Consider the following 17,043-nt stretch of genomic DNA (forward strand, 5'->3'; position numbering starts at 1 on the left):
AAAATGTATTGTGGTATATTTTTATTGGGATACAAAAAGGCCAATATCGTGATCGAAGATTTTTGCCATATCGCCCACCGCTAATCTCAAGCATCACAGTACATACAGTATACGTTTGTGTGTGTGTGTGTGTGTGTGTGTGGAGGGAGGGGGTGAGCCTGTGGAGGTTCCTTCCCACATGGCAGCTATTAACTCGCACGCACGCCTGATTAGAACCACATTGAGTGCATGCACCCACACGTAAAGTCCACTGCGCGCGCGCGCGCACACACACACACACACACACACACACACACACACACACACACACACACACACACACACACACACACACACACATTCATATGCACGTATGTTCCCATGCATCTGGGAAGTCTTGTTTCACATACGAGAAGCGCTTGTGACTGACCCACACTGCTGCTGCTGTCAGCGGGCTCCACGGAGCCGGAACTCTCCTCCTCTGGCCGCGGCGCGTCTTCCTCGAACACCAGCTTGAACTCGAACTCGCCCTCCTCCCAGCCAGAGCCCGGCGCGGCCCCCATCGGCGACGAGAATTGCCCCCCCCCCTCAAAAAAAAGTTTTTTTTTTCTGAGGAGGAAGCGCGGGGGTTCTCTTCTTTAAGAGCGCGTCATAACGCAAACCACCTCCGCTCTTGAAAGAACTTTTCCACTCGTCCTCTTCAAACTTGATGCCTAGCTTATACTAAAGTTTTGTTTTTCTGTTCAAGTCAGTCTTTCATCCTCACGCTACACAGAGAAAGAGGAGGAGGAGGAGAAGAACGAGGAGGAGGGGGAAAAAGTTGAAATATTTTTGTCGTCCTTTACCCTTAATTGCCTCTGGGTGGGTTCTGAAGCTCCGTCGCTCGGTCCCCATAGGGTCACCCTGCCTGTCAATCATCGGAACCCCCCGCCCTCTTACCCCCACTTCCCTCACATCCTCCTCCTCTCATCAAGTTTGTCGTGTGAGCACCAGGGCCCTGAACGCATCACTCCCCCCCTTTTTTGGCTGTCGTTCTTCCTTCACCGCCCCGTCTCCCTCCTCCCTTCTTTTTTCTTCTCCCCCATTCCCACTTTATGAGCCCCCTACCTCCCTCCTCTCCTCTCTTCTCCATCAGAGATCTGTTTCTCATTATCCGCTGCAGTCTGTCTGAGTCAGGAGACGAAAAACTTAAATAAACACCCCTCTCTCCGGCTTAGACCAGCTCCCAGGCCCCTCACCACTCGGGAATCATCGGGAATCACGTAGAGCTGCTTGAGGGGTCTCACTTGCCGACACACCCGAAATGCGTCATGAATGTTCTTTCTAAGAACGTTGTTAAATTTTACTTTGGTATTCCATTGTTTGCTCTAATCAATTTCAGGACTCAGTAACAAAAAGACTCAAATGTTTCACAATTTTGTGTCGCTCATATCTGGTATTTGTGAATTTGGTGGCAATCAGACAAAATCTCTAAGGGCTGCTGAAAACTTCCAAAATGATTCAAAAACGCCTGCTTGAATTTTACCCTGAAAAAATGGCCGCCTCCATTCAAAATGGCAGCACTTCTGTGTCTTTTCAGGCATGCTTTATTGAGACTTTTTTTGTGGGTCTTTTCATGACAGAGATGCAAACAAGATTCTATGCTGCTACGTCAAACTGGCTTTTCAAAAAAAATTGCGATGGATGTTACACATCTAAAAACTAAAATGATCCTAAAATGGACATGTTTGAACCAAAGTGAAAATCTCAGCAAAATTTTGTTTTTTATGTCATGTGCTTTATGGCAAGTAATCAAACTTCGCTGACTTGGTCCATCCACACGCAATGATGAAAACACTGGAATTACAATGTGTTTATTTGTAATGATCTCGTATATGACGTACAACATTTTGGAGCAACTGTCAAAACCTCAAAAACAAGTGTGACTGAAGGTTCGGCAGAATGGCCAAAACGACCCTAAAATTGCTGCTTCAAACCAAAATGGGAGACTTCCTGTTTATTTTCCAGCATGGTTTCTTGAGGAAATTTTGTGGGTGTCCTCGTGGTAGACCCATCTACTAAATTCCTTTAAAACATTTGCAGAAAATGTGGTTGAGATTTGCAATTTGTTATGAAAGCCTGATGTGTTTTACATCAACATAGGGCATTCCCATTCTGCAAAAAAAAATGAAGAAATCACATTTTGTATCGGAATTAGATTAGGATTTTTGAATGTATTGGAAATGGGCCACTATTTTCTACAAAAATACTGAATTCTTGCTGCATTACCTTTCAGCAACAAAAGAGCCATCAGGTCTTGAAAGAAATCATAAATTCATCTGGTCATTTTCGCCGAACTGGTTACGTTTTCTTGAAAGTGCTACTTAAGAGTTCCGAAGCGTAAACATAATCAATTGATTAGTAGATGAGCACATGTGCATCCTTATTTGAGCTTCAGGGAGTACAACATGGAAAGTTTTCTGTTCCCGGGTGTGAAAATGACATTTTGCCGTGAAAGAAAGCAAAAATAATAAAGTGCCTAAAATTATCTGTTGTCAGATGATGAACAGTAAAAAACTGTCCTTGAGCTGACGGAGAAGAAGACGGCTTTTCAGATGTGGTGTGAGGTTTCATAATTCATGCCAAAGTGGGGATGTGCTGTTTGTCCCTCAAGGCTGATGCTTAATTTGGTTGTCATTAGAAAGTGTCGCCCCCAGGTGGTCAACCACAGGAACCTGCTCCCACTGTGATTGACAGGATTCATTGAAATAAATGTTTTAAGCTGCGCACCCCTTTCAGCAGGGACAGGGGATGTGCATTGGGAATTTCAGGAAAATGTATTACTTTTCCTGAATAGCCAGTGTATTTGCGGGCCTGGATCGTGGATGTCCAAATTCAGTCCTCGAGGGCCGCTATCTGCATATTTCATGTTTTCCTCAAAGACATCAAGATCACAAAAAGGCTTCTGCAGAGCTTGCTTATGAGATAGATAGATTGATAAATTGTTTGATTGATTTTTGTCGGGGTGTGTTGTCTTTATGAGAAATATTTTTAGCTAAAACATCTGGTCATCTTTTTTTCAAATATATTTTTGAGGGAAACGTTTTTTTTTTTTTTTTTAAGCCGGTTACATGGAAAAAATAATTTTAAAAAATTTTGGAAGTCATCTCCAAATTGTTTTTATGAAAATGGTATTCTTTTTTTTTTTTTTTTTTTTTTTAAAGAAAAAAGGTCAAAGATTAATTTTTGGGGAAAGTATTCATTACAAAAAATACGGTATGTTGAGATTTTTTGGGGAAAATGTTTTCAAAGTCAAATTTGTTTTCGCGAAAAACATTTTTACAGTGTTTTTAATGGGGGAAAAAAAGACTTCTTTTTTTAGAAAACAAATATTTAAAAGAAGTCTTTTTTTAGGAGAAAAAAAGTCACTTCATGAAAAAAAAGTCAGAATTCTCACTGGTTCATTTTTTCCTGCGTGTGAGCTCTCGTCTCTCACCAAACAAACAACATGTTCTCCTGAAGGTTGACCTGCTTTGCTCCATTTAAGTCGATCAATCACAATTTACCTTCATCATATTGTTTAACTGAAGTGCAATTGAGCATGGGCTTGTTCCTCACTATTTATACCTTCTTGTTGACAGAAGTCATCGCCACATGGCCCCGCCCCCTCGTCTCACTGACAGCTGTACGGTGACATCATGAACTCCACCGGCCAGTTGCTGATGGAAAGCCGGCATCACTGTGACGGGATGTTTACTTTGTGGAGCAAAAGGTCAAACTGCTGGTCGGAGAACATGACGACTGGAACAAACCAACCATTTGGAGGCTTCTGGAACACGTGGCAAGACAACACCTCACCAAAAAAACCCACCAAGTGTATCTTTCACACTGACACGTTCTCTGGGAGAAAAAAATACTCAAGCCGTTCTCCTTATTACTCATCGTAGTCTGTAACAATTTGTTGTTACGACTAAATAAATGGCTGTTTTATAGGAATTCCTACCAAATTCTCATGAGAGCAGCTCCCTGTTCAACTCAAAACAGTCTGTTACATTTTGTCGGAAATCCTACTGAATTCCCTTGAGAGCAGACCCTTTTCAACTCAAAAAAGGGCATCGCAGTCTGGAAGAAGTCCTCCTAAATTCTCATGTGAACAGACCACTATTCTACTTAGAATAGTGAATCTCATTACTCATGAGGACCCTTTTATTGGAAAAAAAGGGACGTTATATGTTAAATTCGAGGTTGTGGCTATGCATCACCGCACATTCTCCACATATTCAAGAGGGCACCTATACGCAGGTGTGCAAATTCCCCATTTACAGAGATTGGCACTTTATACTATTTTGCCGGTCTGTCCTCCGTCTGCGACCCTTGGGTACCCTTCCATCATCGTCCCAGTCGGCCCCCCCGCCCCCCACGAAAAAAGCCTCAAGGGGGTGTGGAGGGGCACAATTGATACAGATGTGACAGCACTTACTTTGCTCCATACATTCGCGTAGCGCTGTCGATCCTATCGAGAATGTCGACGGCGCAGCCATATTGAATGTGGCAAACTGAAGCAAATTGTGAATATGCTTCTCCTTGGAGATTCACCAACAAGCAAGAACTCACTGGATTAATACGGAATTATTGCTTCTGAATGTATGATTTTATCCTAGCTCAGTTTTATGATATTATTTGCCGATTTTATGGCTAATATTGCAGCCACATACAATATGGCGGATGGGCAGACATATCGACTCGGTTCAACAATTCTCTGCTACAGACATGAAAGGAAAATGATTAATGATTTTTCTATTTATTTTATATTCCCAAAGAGTTTATGGCTCGCATGGACTCTTTAGGGACGATTAAAGGGACGGACAAAAAACCCACTTCCGTCCTTGCTTAGTTTGTCCTTTTTAAAAAGAACTTCTCGTCCTCCCTCCCCAAAATGGGCGTCCATCCGAGACTAACGGACAGACCGTTCCTTCCCAGGAACGGAATGCCCATCTCTCCCCATTTAAATGGCAATATTTATGAGGTCATGCCTTTACGTGATCGAAATCCGTTATAAGCAGCAATTTTTTTTCAGCAGCCATATGTCGCACGTCCCATGAGGACGTGGCCTTTTCGACACAAAAAGGTGTTACGTTTTGTAGAAGATCTTAAATTCCAATGAAAACATGCCCTTTTTTTCTACTAAAGTCTCATAAAGACATGCCCTTTCCAACTCTCAAGGGTATTTTACCATTTGTTGGAAATCCTACCAAATTCCCGAGAACACGGCCTTCGCCCTTAAAACACAAATAATAAGGCGACAAAGTGTGTTTAATATGTTTTTCATTGAAATGCAAAAAAAGGTTACATTTTCTTACAACACTGACGCGGTGCGAACGCTGCAGAACACAAAATGGCAGAATACAAAAGTATTAATTAAAAATAAGTACAACAGCCATCCAAAACCAACAGAGCCCTTTACGACGTGTGACATATAGCATTGAAGTGTGTAAGATGATACTTTATGCCGTGCACATATACAGCGTGTGTATGCAAGTATGTGCACCCTGTACAATAGAAATCCAAAAACATCAAGTCGCTTGTTCATTTTAGGTGATGCGCTACTTCAAGTAAGACCAAAAAAAAATAAAGTTTAATTTTGAGCTGGTTATTGACGTTCAAAAGGCTAAAAAAATAACAACAATACACTCCTATGTTTACATGCACATCCTCTCCAGCTTATGTCAACGTGGATCAGCGGAATGACGTTTTTTTATGTGTGTTTGAACTTCATTAGCTTTAGCATGCTCCGGTTCACACTCTTTTGAGTCCTTCACAAAGCGCATGTGTAAACATAGCAAAACAACGCCCCCCGCCCACCCAGCAGATCTACCCCTCCCACACACAAAGAGGGAAACCTCATAACGGGAACATTTTAGTATGAATTTACTGGTAAATGTATTATAATAATATGATGGTGGTCTTAAATGTATCCACCTCCTACAAATTGTCCAAACTAATAATACATAGTTTATAAAGTTATCTCATCACATATGCAGACTTATATTTCCCCTCCTTGCCATGGTAACCTTCTGTGCTGACCAAAAAAAAAAAAAAGGAACAAAAAATATGTGAATTTTGAGCACTTTTGAGGTTTCTATCAATGAAAACACTTGTTTTCCTGTTTCGTGTTCTGTGGTTATCATTACCTTTCTTTTCTTTGTCATCACTGATATAACACACCTGTGAGGTCGGATTTGGGGATACTCAAAAATTCTGCTGTCAATGAAGATTAACCCCGCCCCCAAAAAAAAATTCCCGTTCTGTCATGGTCATCACATGCTTTCTCTTTGCTATCATTTATAACCGGCTGTAGTTGAAAAAGAAAAAAAGGCACTTATGTGGTTGTTGCTATGGATGTTAACTGGGCTAATATATCATTATTTTCCCCCAGAAACTTAGTTGGGACTGTTTCGTTATCGAGGTTATGATTGCGTATTTCTTTACCATTTGGTAGTAAGAAAATAAACACACACACACATCGGAGGAAAAAAAAGAATCCCACTTCTAGAGTCGGTCTTTTTGGTTGTGTGAGTTTCATTAGATTTGCTGACTGCATTTTGAGGTATAGTTTTCATTTTTCTTTAATTATTTCAAATTTAATTTCAGCTCCAAATTGTATACATTGAAAAAAAAAGACTAATACTACCGCAATTTGTGAAACGTTTCCTCATTTATGTCTACATAGCTGTATGATACTGCCCTCTGATGGCCAGGGCGCAAACACTAGAAGGAGCACAAAGTGGGTCTGGAACGAATTATTAGCATTTCCATTCATTTTGATGGGGAACGATGATTTGCAATATGAGCGTTTCAAGAAACAAATTAAACTTGTAAACTTTGTATTTGAACTCAGAATTTTGGACTGTTGCAACTTGCGGGTTCCCATGCGCAAACACTTTTGAAGCTAATTCGGAGTCAAGTTTCGAATCTCGAGCCGCAGTCTCAAGCGCTGACAAACACCAAGCGGGCGGAGTAGATGAGGTCGGCCAGGTAGAGCACCAAATTGACGGCGGTGAGCACGGCCACCGCCATCAGCTTGTCCCATGTGCACAGCCCCTGCGTGGAGCCGCAGCTGGACGGACGCTGCTTGTTGCCGCCGTGCTTGGGGTCGAAGTTGAAGATGGGCCAGACGATGGTGGCCGACAGGTAGAGGATCACGGCTAGCAGGGCGTACCCGGACAAGAAGCGGGCGAAGGGGAACGGCAGGCAGCCGGTGCACTCGCCCACGCACAGAAGGATGATGGCGGCGGACAAGATGAAGCAGATGCAGTAGACGGACATGCAGTACTTGAGCGCGTCATGGCGGTCGTACAGCACCGGGTCGCTGATGAACACGAAGATGATGCAAGCCACGAAGGTCTCGCACACCTTCAGCAGACCCGGGGCGGTGGCCATGTAGCCCGCCACTTCGCCCGGCCTGGCCTTGCTGATGCTCACCTCGGTCATGTAGGCGATAGTGGCCAAGCAGGAGAAGACGGTGGACACGATGCGGTAGTCACGCACCTCGCTGGGTCCCATGGAGCCTTTCAGGTAGTACAGCGGGAAGATGATGGACGCCGACAGGCACAGCAGAGCGGCGTAGCAGGCGAACGTGATGGGGAAGTTCTTCCAGGAGACGGGCGCTCGGGTCTGCAGGCCAAACAGCTCCACCAGGAGCACCAGCAGAGTGCCGGCGAAGCTGAAGGCCCAGCAGAAGATGCACCAGTCGCCCGTGCCGTGGTACAGACGCCCACCGTGGACCGCTACCGAGAAGGCCACGCATGAGAAGATCAGCGCCGCCAGACGCGTCCACAAGAGGGGGGTAGAGTGCAGAACGATTGCCATGTCGACGCTTGGTTGCCTCGTTCAGGGAAGGTAAGCAGATGCTCGGGTAGACAAATCTGGAGAAAGAACACAAGAAGGATTCATGAGGGTTTAAGCATACAATAATTCCCCGCTAGGGAAAAATAGCAGAACTCTGCACACAGTTGACAACCCCCTAAAAATGTTGAGAAATATTCATTACGTCTGTATTACATATTAATACAGACGTGTCTTGACTTAATTGATTCCATGACCACACCTGTAACTCAAAATGCCATTAGTCCATTCCAGCGCCGCAAAAAAAAGGTCATATTTTAATAAGAAATATATAAATATAATAAATATATATCATTAAAAAACATTTTTTCAGATAAAAATTAAAAAGTCGCATTTAAGTTGAAAAAATGAAAAGTGAATAACTGTTCGTGTGCTTGAAGCAGAAATGTTAAAATTTTCTTTTCGGTGAAAGCAGGCTGGTCAACTTTTCATAAGATGCAAAGAAAGGTGTATGACTCATAACCAGCAGATGAGCTCTGGAGGCTTGTTACAACAAACCCAAAAAGGACTATATTAAAAATAAATTTGCGCTGTGCGGCTTGCTCATAAAACTGCATTGGGTGTAGCGGCTATAAATCAAATGCATCTCAGTGACTGCAAAAAGCCAGCGGTGAGAAGTAGCAAAGTACAAAGACTTTGTGTTGTAACTCAACTGAAGTAGAATTTTTTCAGGTACTTTACTTGAGTAATAAATCCATATTTTCTTCTTCTCGCTTTGTCAAAATATGAATAAAATTGTGAAATGATTAGAAATGCCATGTATGTAATCCATTCTAGCCTACCAAAAGAAAAAAAAAAAAAATTTTCTTGCCACTACTGTAATGGTAAAAAGGATGAAATAGCGCATCTGAGCCACATGAGGGCGACGGTTTGCAAGCTTGACATAAACACCCCCCCCCCCCCCCCCCAAAAAAAACACACAGAAAAAAAACGCACACACAAGGGTGTTATTGTGTCTCCAGCACAAATAATGACTCCTCTGTGGTGGACGCATTTCCATCTGCTTGAATAATCTGCTGAGAACTGGCTTTCCCTTCTCTCGCTCCTTTCCAGCCTGACTTTTACAGCTGTAGTCTGCAAGTCATTCCTGCTGCTCGGAGACTTGGCCTGTCTCACTCCAACATTCCATCCATGTTGGAGTCCTCACAGGCGAGGCGTGGCGTGGGGCGGCACCCTCCGCTGACCCCTGTCATCAGTAAGGGCCGACTTCTTTTTTTTTTTTTTTTGGAATCCCACTCTACTTGCTTGATGCATTCAATTCACTGCTCAGATTTATCGACAGGAACACTGTAGGGGGGAGTTTTGGATTTTGAGGCTTTCAAGTTTCCACCTTCACTCAACGCTAGCGCCCAACTGGCTCCCCGCGAGACATAACACGCTTGTACGGGGGGTGAGAAAAGAGGCATGCGACTAATGGAAGCCCGTAGTAACATACAGTACAGTGACCACGTTTACAGTACATGGCAGCTGGTGGATTTCTAAGGTTCCCCACTTGGCTTGCCATCAACAAAATGGAATTTCTTCCATGTGGATCTTTGTGCTCCCTTCATGGTCATGCCACTTACGGCATGACAAAAAGATATATGTGTTTAGGCATCGGTCTTTTTTTTTTCCTCATATCCCCCACTTGGCAAAAAATACAATTCCTCCAGTTTGGAATCTAATCCGGCGCTCAGTTTGTATTTTTATGCTATTCAAAACACTTTACTGTAATGTGTTTATGTTGGTTAGTTCCAACATGTTCCACTTCTCTTGCCTGAAAGTACAATTCCTCCATTTTAGATCAAACTAAGTTCTGCGCGCTAAATATGATTTACTTATTAAAATATTAGTGCCATTTAAAACAGTAAAAACGTTATTTCTGTTGAGGTATCTAGTATTGTCCTTTTCCCCACTTAGCTCACCAATTTGGATCAAACTGTGTTCTGTGCAGGCAGGATGGTCGACTAGTGGTTAACCGATCTGCCTCACAGTCAAGAGGTCACAAGTTCATTTCTCAGCTCAAGTGTCGCAGGTCGTGCTGGAGCCCATCCCAACTGTCTTTGGGCAGTAGGCGGGGTACACCCTGAACCGGTTGCCAGCCAATCGCAGGGCACACATTGATGAACAACCATTCACGTTCCCAATCACACGTTGGGACAATTTAGAGTGTTCAATCAGCCTGCCACGCATGTTTTTGGAATGTGGGAGGAGTACCCGGAGAAAACCCACGCAGGCACGGGGGAAAACAAACTCCACACAGGAAGGCGGCAACCGGAATCAAACCCTCCACCTCTGCGCTGTGAGGCGAACGTGCTAACCAGTCGAACACCGCGCCGCCCACGCTGGTAGTAAAAAGTCGAGAATGGCAGATGCCTGCCACGCCCGAACTCTTTGGGAGAGCCTCCTCTTCCCGCTACTCCACCCGACAATGTCATAAATAAGACAGCGGCCAGCTGCGAGCTTGCCTTTAGATTTATAGTCGATGCGATCCACTTATAAAAATTTTACTTGCCCTAAGCGATGTCATCCTTTCCAAGACCGCCCGATGTATTTATTGCGGAGGAGCCATGTTTATGTTACCATAGCAGACGCACATTCGAATGCTTTTAATGGGGTGTCGCCTTGTGGCATGTAATCCGTTCTTTCTTTGATGTTTCGGCTGTCTCAGTATTTCCACGCAATTTCACGGGATTTTCTTTGTCCCTGTTGACATGGAAATGGGGGGACAAAAGTGAGAATTTTTTACATGCTAAGCAAGGTTCGCTGGACCTTATTTGTCCATTTATCTCCATTATGATCAATGTTAGCAAACACCTGATTGTCGGATGTCTCTAAAAAGATTGTTTTTGGACAACGGCTTGATTTATCAGGATCATAAAGCCTCATTTTATATGCTTATTAATTTTTTTTTTTTGATCATTCAGATTTGACAGGGTTGTTCACAGCACTCTTCTGTGCAGTGTGTTAAATTTAGAAGATATCTTTTTTCACTTTACGAGGACTTTAAAAAGCGATATGCGCGTAGCGTCGTTTAACAGTTATGACTGTCGGCCTGAGCGTTTTCCAAAATGATTAAGAGGAAAAATCCCTTTTAACACACCGCACACCGCAGAATAATCGCTCAGAATAATCTTTTAGAAACATCCGACAATCGGGTCTTCACTGACTTTGATGGCAAACGGAGGAATTGTCAAATTCACCCTGCTTACCAGCATCTGTGCACGTGGCTCTGCTGAACTCCGTGCTGATCACAAACACGCAAAGGAATTTGCGATTGTAAATATTGAACAGGTTTAACAATTACGATCGTCCGCCCAACTCTTTTCCAAGCAGATTGGAAAGGAAACAATTACTCTGAACACATCCCACACCGCATGATACCCGCACAGGATGATCATCGAATAATCGGGCCTCTATTGGATTTAATTGTTAAGCGTGTCATAAAATGCTTACATTTGGTCTATCGTTACGCCTGTATCCCACTTATTTGGTTCCGTTTCACATCAATTGGTGTCCATGACTCGGCCCATCTTGGTTCTGACCACACCCATATTACAAGTGTCAAACCAGTTTCACATTTATGATTATCGAATATTTTCCAAACAATTCAGGGAGGGAAAATTATTCTGAACACACCCCACACTGCAGGATAATCTGTCATGATAAACAGTCAGAGAATTTAATGTGATTATTGGTATGGGTCTATCATAATTAAATGGGTTTTAGTTCGTTTCACGTCACAATCAGGAATGGCTCAATCCCACTCTGTTTTGATCACACACACGATATGATTTACGATCGTAAAAGTTGAACAGGTTTAACATGTACGATTGTTTCTGATAAGAACTTCGAGATATCTGACAATTGGGCCTTTGATCGGAAGGGAAGGAAAATGTTAATTCAGCCCGATAATTGGTATTTGTGTATCCAGATTTACTCATTTGACTTTGATTCACTAATTTCGTGTGGAAAAATTGGAGCGCTTACTATTTAGGGGCGATCCCATTATTTTTAGTTTGACGCAGAATTGACGTATGACCCCGTGTTTATGGTTCTTCCTCAGTGAACACATTAGCATTCTTAGCTAGCAGCCTACTGGAAAAGGCAAGATTTTTAAGAGGAATAAAAAGACAGTAGAATGCAGAATGTAACAGCACATGTCCTCCTCCCCTCCCAGCCCACAGACATCCATCACCCGTTTGGCTTGATGCCTCATTAGCCTCATACCCCAAGAGATGCTTATAAACAGACGGAATGGGCCTTGTTTACATTAGACGCCATTAGCGACAGAAGACATATGAAGGCAAAGGAGCTGAAGAAAGGAGGGTGGCGTTAGGGAGATGGTCAGGATTGAAAGGGAGGAACCCGGGGAAGCCCTGAGCTCAGGCCACATCACCCACACACCCACACACACACACACACACACACACACACACACACACACACTCAAAGGCCGGTGATGGAGTGGAATAGCAGAGCAGTGAGTCACTGTGGGGCCCCCTTCCCCTTTCACCGCCCACATTATTCCATGTGTAAAAACTAAAAAAATAAAAAAATAAATTCCAACTTACTGATGTGTTCCAGATGGCCGTCTGGCTCACCAACTTTTTTTTTTCCTCACTTTCTCCAATTTCTTTCCCTTGCCTTGGTGGTGTCCCTTCCCTCCCCTCCCTTTTCCCATCCGATCCAGCTTAAGGAGCAATTACACGTCATGTAGAGGGGCTTCCAAATATCTTGTAGAGTTGAGACAGGGAAAAAAAGGCGGCTTTTCCACTGTACTGCATGGAAAACATAAGAGGAAAACACGTACACACAGTGGTGGTGGTAAGGTTGTGTGTGTGTGTGTGCGGGGGGTTGGCGGGGGGGGTACTTCCCCAAAATGGACAAGGTCTGAAAATAGTGCTTGCAGGTCTCGAGTTGAGGACGGCAAAACAGGACGTGACCCGCCCCCGGCACTCCTGACCGACGCCGTCATGAGTTCAGTTGCCATGGTGAGATGCAGCTAACCTGATTTCATCCCTTAATTCGCTTACACGCCAACACCAAGATGAGGTCGAAGCTGAATGTGCATTTGGGAGACATGAAATAAATCCTTCAGAGGGACAAAGTCCACTTTGTTTTTTTTCTTTTTTAGAGGAAAATTGATGGTGAGACTTAAAAAAACCTTCTAAAAGTCTTTTTAAAAAGGGTGAACAACAAGGGAAACGGCTTGTTTCGCTGTTGTATGCTACAGTTTTGACTTCAGTTAGGATTTGGGTGAGGGATAGAATGAGGGTTAGTGTGTTGAGTTACGTACAAGTTTTGTGTTTCGTGACCCTAATGTATCTCAAATCATCTTATGCCATAGAAATGAATGGCTATGCAAATAATCCGTTCCAAAACCTCTAAGAAACACCAAATGTTCTGTATTTTCTTACGTTTTTCATGAAAATATAAAATAAAAATTACGCTCGACAGTATTGAACCATATAAAACTCAAAGCAATGCGGCACTCCTGACCGACGCCGTCATGAGTTCAGTTGCCATGGTGAGATGCAGCTAACCTGATTTCATCCCTTAAATTCGCTTACACGCCAACACCAAGATGAGGTCGAAGCTGAATGTGCATTTGGGAGACATGAAATAAATCCTTCAGAGGGACAAAGTCCACTTTGTTTTTTTTCTTTTTTAGAGGAAAATTGATGGTGAGACTTAAAAAAACCTTCTAAAAGTCTTTTTAAAAAGGGTGAACAACAAGGGAAACGGCTTGTTTCGCTGTTGTATGCTACAGTTTTGACTTCAGTTAGGATTTGGGTGAGGGATAGAATGAGGGTTAGTGTGTTGAGTTACGTACAAGTTTTGTGTTTCGTGACCCTAATGTATCTCAAATCATCTTATGCCATAGAAATGAATGGCTATGCAAATAATCCGTTCCAAAACCTCTAAGAAACACCAAATGTTCTGTATTTTCTTACGTTTTTCATGAAAATATAAAATAAAAATTACGCTCGACAGTATTGAACCATATAAAACTCAAAGCAATGACATTCGCACTCCACGTGACCTGCAAACACGGAAAATGCAAGCCTGTAACACAACTGTCCCTAATGTTTTGTCCTTCCTTGTGCATCATCTGGGGGATTTATTGACAAGTGGCAAACTAGCAAAATAGTACATGACCACGCCCAACTGATGGGGGTATGAATGGATCTTGTATGCTGTGAAGTTTGCTGCTGCCGTCTAACTGTGGGGTTCTGAAATGCACGTGCATCCCAAAATTATTGCTCTTATCTCAAGTCAAAAATAGGCCACGCAACGGCTCATATCTTAAAAACTTGACTTATACGTCACATTTTTAATTGAAATTAATTTCCCGAGTATCAGAACTATTTTTATTCTGAGAGATGTTCTATTCCTTAAGATAGTGCAAGACATTTATAATAGTTTTGAATTTGTCATGATAGTTAGTTTTTGTATTAGTTTCTACTTTGTGGAGTGCAAGATTAAAAAAGGGTAGGCACGAAGTATTGTGTCATAAAGTAAACTAAACTCCAAAGTGACTTTAATCTTCTTTATTCTGCGCGGCCTTACCGTAATACCTAAATAAATCAATTTCAAATCAACCCCGAAAGCGAATGTATGAAATTAAGAGACAATGATGAAAGGATGAGACATTTTCACTTGACAGTAATCATACTAATCTTAGTCTTATAAGCGTGCGATGTAGTTTCACTCATTGTTTTTTTTTCCAGCACTCTCATTTTTATTTTATTTAGTTAATGAAAATACTTTTTGAATTGTAATCTGAGCTATTTCATCAATTCTCCGTCACTATAATAACATGGTGAGGAGGGCCGTGAGGGGAGAGGCATTAGTATTAGGTGAGTAAGGGGTAGTGAGGTGGTCAGGGTTAGGAAGGGAGGAATGAGGAGGTGGAAAGGGGGTTCAGATTAGTGCTGGTGGGGAAGGTAATGTTTAGGTTTAGGATTACATTTAGGTTTCTTTGGCTAACCTAACTGGCTTGTTATTGTTTTCCAACCAAATATTCTTATTTATAAAGCCTGGTTTGGGTTAGCTGTGCTTCGGGGGACCTTTCGAAGGTTCATTCATTAAGACCAGTGCAGGGAAGGTGGGTGTGCCGCCTGCCGCGCCCTTCAGCCACCAAACACACACACACACACACACACACACACACACACACACACACACACACACACACACACACACACACACACACACACCTCCCTGTCCATTTTAGTGACAAAACACAAGCGTAAATATGCACAGGAGGCCATCTTTGATTCTATTTTTCTCGAACATGACTGCACAAAAGCAAAGAAGAAAAAACAAAATGTAGCACATTTCCTCTCCAATGATTCCTAGCGCATTTGAACCACAATCGCACATGTAAACAAGCACCCAAAACCCCTTTTCATATTTTCCTCCGACATTACCACATGTTAAATACATTTTCTTAATGACAAAAAACACACACAAAAAGCAGCCCTGACTTGGGTTTTTTTTTTTTGTTTGTTTTTTTGTTAACTTTCAGCCTCTCAGTCTAAACACGTGTTCCTTTAAAGAGAAAAAGTACATATTTGTACAAGATGCAACAAGTTCTTTACCTCGTGTGCTCGGTTGCAGCGTCTCACACAAACATCCAGCTGTGGAGAGTCTCTCACACACACAGAAGGGGAGCGAAAGAAAGCGAGCAGAGCAGACTCCCACTTGACTTCCTTGCCAGCTCCCTCCCCGCCCCGACCTCCAAATTAGGCATCGAATGTCCTCGTACCGTTAGTCACATCTGTACATGCCACACCTCCAAACTTCCCAACCTACTCCTACTCCTCCTCATCAACATCCTCCTCCTCCTCTTCCTCTCTCGTCACTACGGAGACGGTGACACACACACACACAATGTGGTGCAAAGGTTCACCACGTGTAATGCTTTTAGAATAGTACTGGCTCTTATTTTTCTTGTAAATCCGTGATGACAAAACACACTCATGGGCCACTTCATTAGTACTCCTACATCATCTATTCATTGTACTGGACCATTTTAAGGGACGAAAAAATGAATGCAATAGATTAGTTACAGGAATTTTCATCACTTGCCCATTATTTTTATTCTTTTTAATGTACAAAAAAAAACAATTTACATAACCAATTGTAATTATCACACACAATAATATTTAAAGTATTGTTTCAAATTTCAAAATTCATTCATCCATTAACCCATGGCTAAAAAGTGTTGGGAAATTTTGCTGAAATGCATACCAACTTTTAACAATAAAAAAAATTCTGGCTACAATTGCGGACACACAACTGGGCACCAAGACATTCCAAAATTCGCAGTACATGTACAGTGGATGCCTGCTGTTCACGGCTGATAGAGACTGTGCCAGCCCGCGAAGAGCAAAAATCAACTTATTATTGACACTCATTAATGAAAAAAAAATTTTTTTGTTTGCTGTTTGTTTGTGCGACAAAAAATTATTTACTAAGTGGGGATATACTGCCAGTAGGCGTTCTCCACAAAATGGGGGTTGGCTCACCAACATTTTTTAAAATATTTACTAATATTTTAAAAGCTATTGAAAAAAAAAATCCACCAAGTTTGCAGTGGTCCACTGTATTGTGTTTTACAATCATACTTAACTGTATTTATAATTCCATATGGACCTATGGCTGATTGTTCAGTTCAGTCACATGCAGTTCCTTCATTTGTTGCTTCCTTTCCCATAACAGTAAGTTAGGTCCAATTCCTGCTCTGTGGTTATCATCACACTTTCCTCTTTACCATCACAGGTCCATTTGAACTCTGGAAAATCCAATGGCTTTTCCTGTACACTATGAGCAGCAGGGTTCTCATGCGTAAGATTCCAAGTAATATTGCAGAAAAAGCAGAAGTTGACCAAAAAAGTTGCATTAAGTGAGTTTCCTGTACTGGGAAAGTGTTGTAACATGATTCTCCAGCACCGCAGCGATAACTTACTTGGCATGGCGTTCATTGCAACACCCTGACTCATCTGAATGGCCCACTGATTGTTTACGATGTTGCCTAGCAATCGCTCAATGTCATCTCAAACAATGTTTTTTTTATTTAGGGACAGATGGCATTGTTATTAAAAACAAGGGTAACGATTTAGAGAAGGAAGATAATAGTATGTCTTGCACATTCCTCCAGAATAGATTCAATTGGCTTCAATTGAGTTATGC

General features: G+C 42.4%; 2 protein-coding genes and 1 long non-coding RNA gene across 5 annotated transcripts in view; 1 reads left to right on the forward strand and 2 right to left on the reverse strand.

Annotated features, from left to right (window-relative positions):
- The window catches only part of nfatc4 (nuclear factor of activated T cells 4), an 8,790-nt gene extending 7,894 nt beyond the window's left edge, over window positions 1-896 (reverse strand). Inside the window, exon 1 of one of the 2 annotated variants that reach the window (XM_019883725.1) lies at window positions 416-896. In XM_019883725.1, coding sequence (XP_019739284.1) covers window positions 416-542 — 127 coding nt within the window. In that variant the 5' untranslated portion in view covers window positions 543-896. Of the gene's footprint in view, window positions 1-409 lie in introns of both variants that reach the window. The other variant, XM_019883726.1, reaches the window with a different exon arrangement.
- LOC109524112 (uncharacterized) overlaps window positions 1-3,999 on the forward strand; it is a 7,394-nt gene extending 3,395 nt beyond the window's left edge. Inside the window, exon 2 of the long non-coding RNA XR_002169909.1 lies at window positions 3,600-3,999. This is a non-coding gene — a long non-coding RNA (uncharacterized LOC109524112). The remainder of the gene's footprint in view (window positions 1-3,599) is intronic.
- A 2,041-nt stretch (window positions 4,000-6,040) lies between these two features.
- On the reverse strand, window positions 6,041-15,600 carry myadmb (myeloid associated differentiation marker b). 2 transcript variants are annotated; one of them, XM_019883730.1, is made up of 2 exons: window positions 15,450-15,600; window positions 6,041-7,883 (listed from the first exon to the last, which is right to left on the reverse strand). In XM_019883730.1, exon 2 carries the CDS (start codon window positions 7,825-7,827, stop codon window positions 6,946-6,948), a length of 882 nt encoding a protein of 293 aa, XP_019739289.1. In that variant the 5' UTR covers window positions 7,828-7,883; window positions 15,450-15,600; the 3' UTR covers window positions 6,041-6,945. The 2 variants fall into 2 exon arrangements, with proteins under 2 accessions (XP_019739289.1, XP_019739290.1); XM_019883731.1 differs by lacking the exon at window positions 15,450-15,600 and adding an exon at window positions 12,417-12,665.
- Window positions 15,601-17,043: the final 1,443 nt, after the last annotated feature.

Source organism: Hippocampus comes, unplaced genomic scaffold, assembly GCF_001891065.2.
Source record: "Hippocampus comes isolate QL1 unplaced genomic scaffold, H_comes_QL1_v1.1 scaffold159, whole genome shotgun sequence".
Lineage (NCBI taxonomy): Eukaryota > Metazoa > Chordata > Actinopteri > Syngnathiformes > Syngnathidae > Hippocampus > Hippocampus comes.

What these genes read in the sequence shown, in the direction of transcription:
- myadmb (XM_019883730.1), bottom strand. Translation starts at nt 7,827, where the DNA reads ATGGCAATCGTTCTGCACTCTACCCCCCTCTTGTGGACGCGTCTGGCG.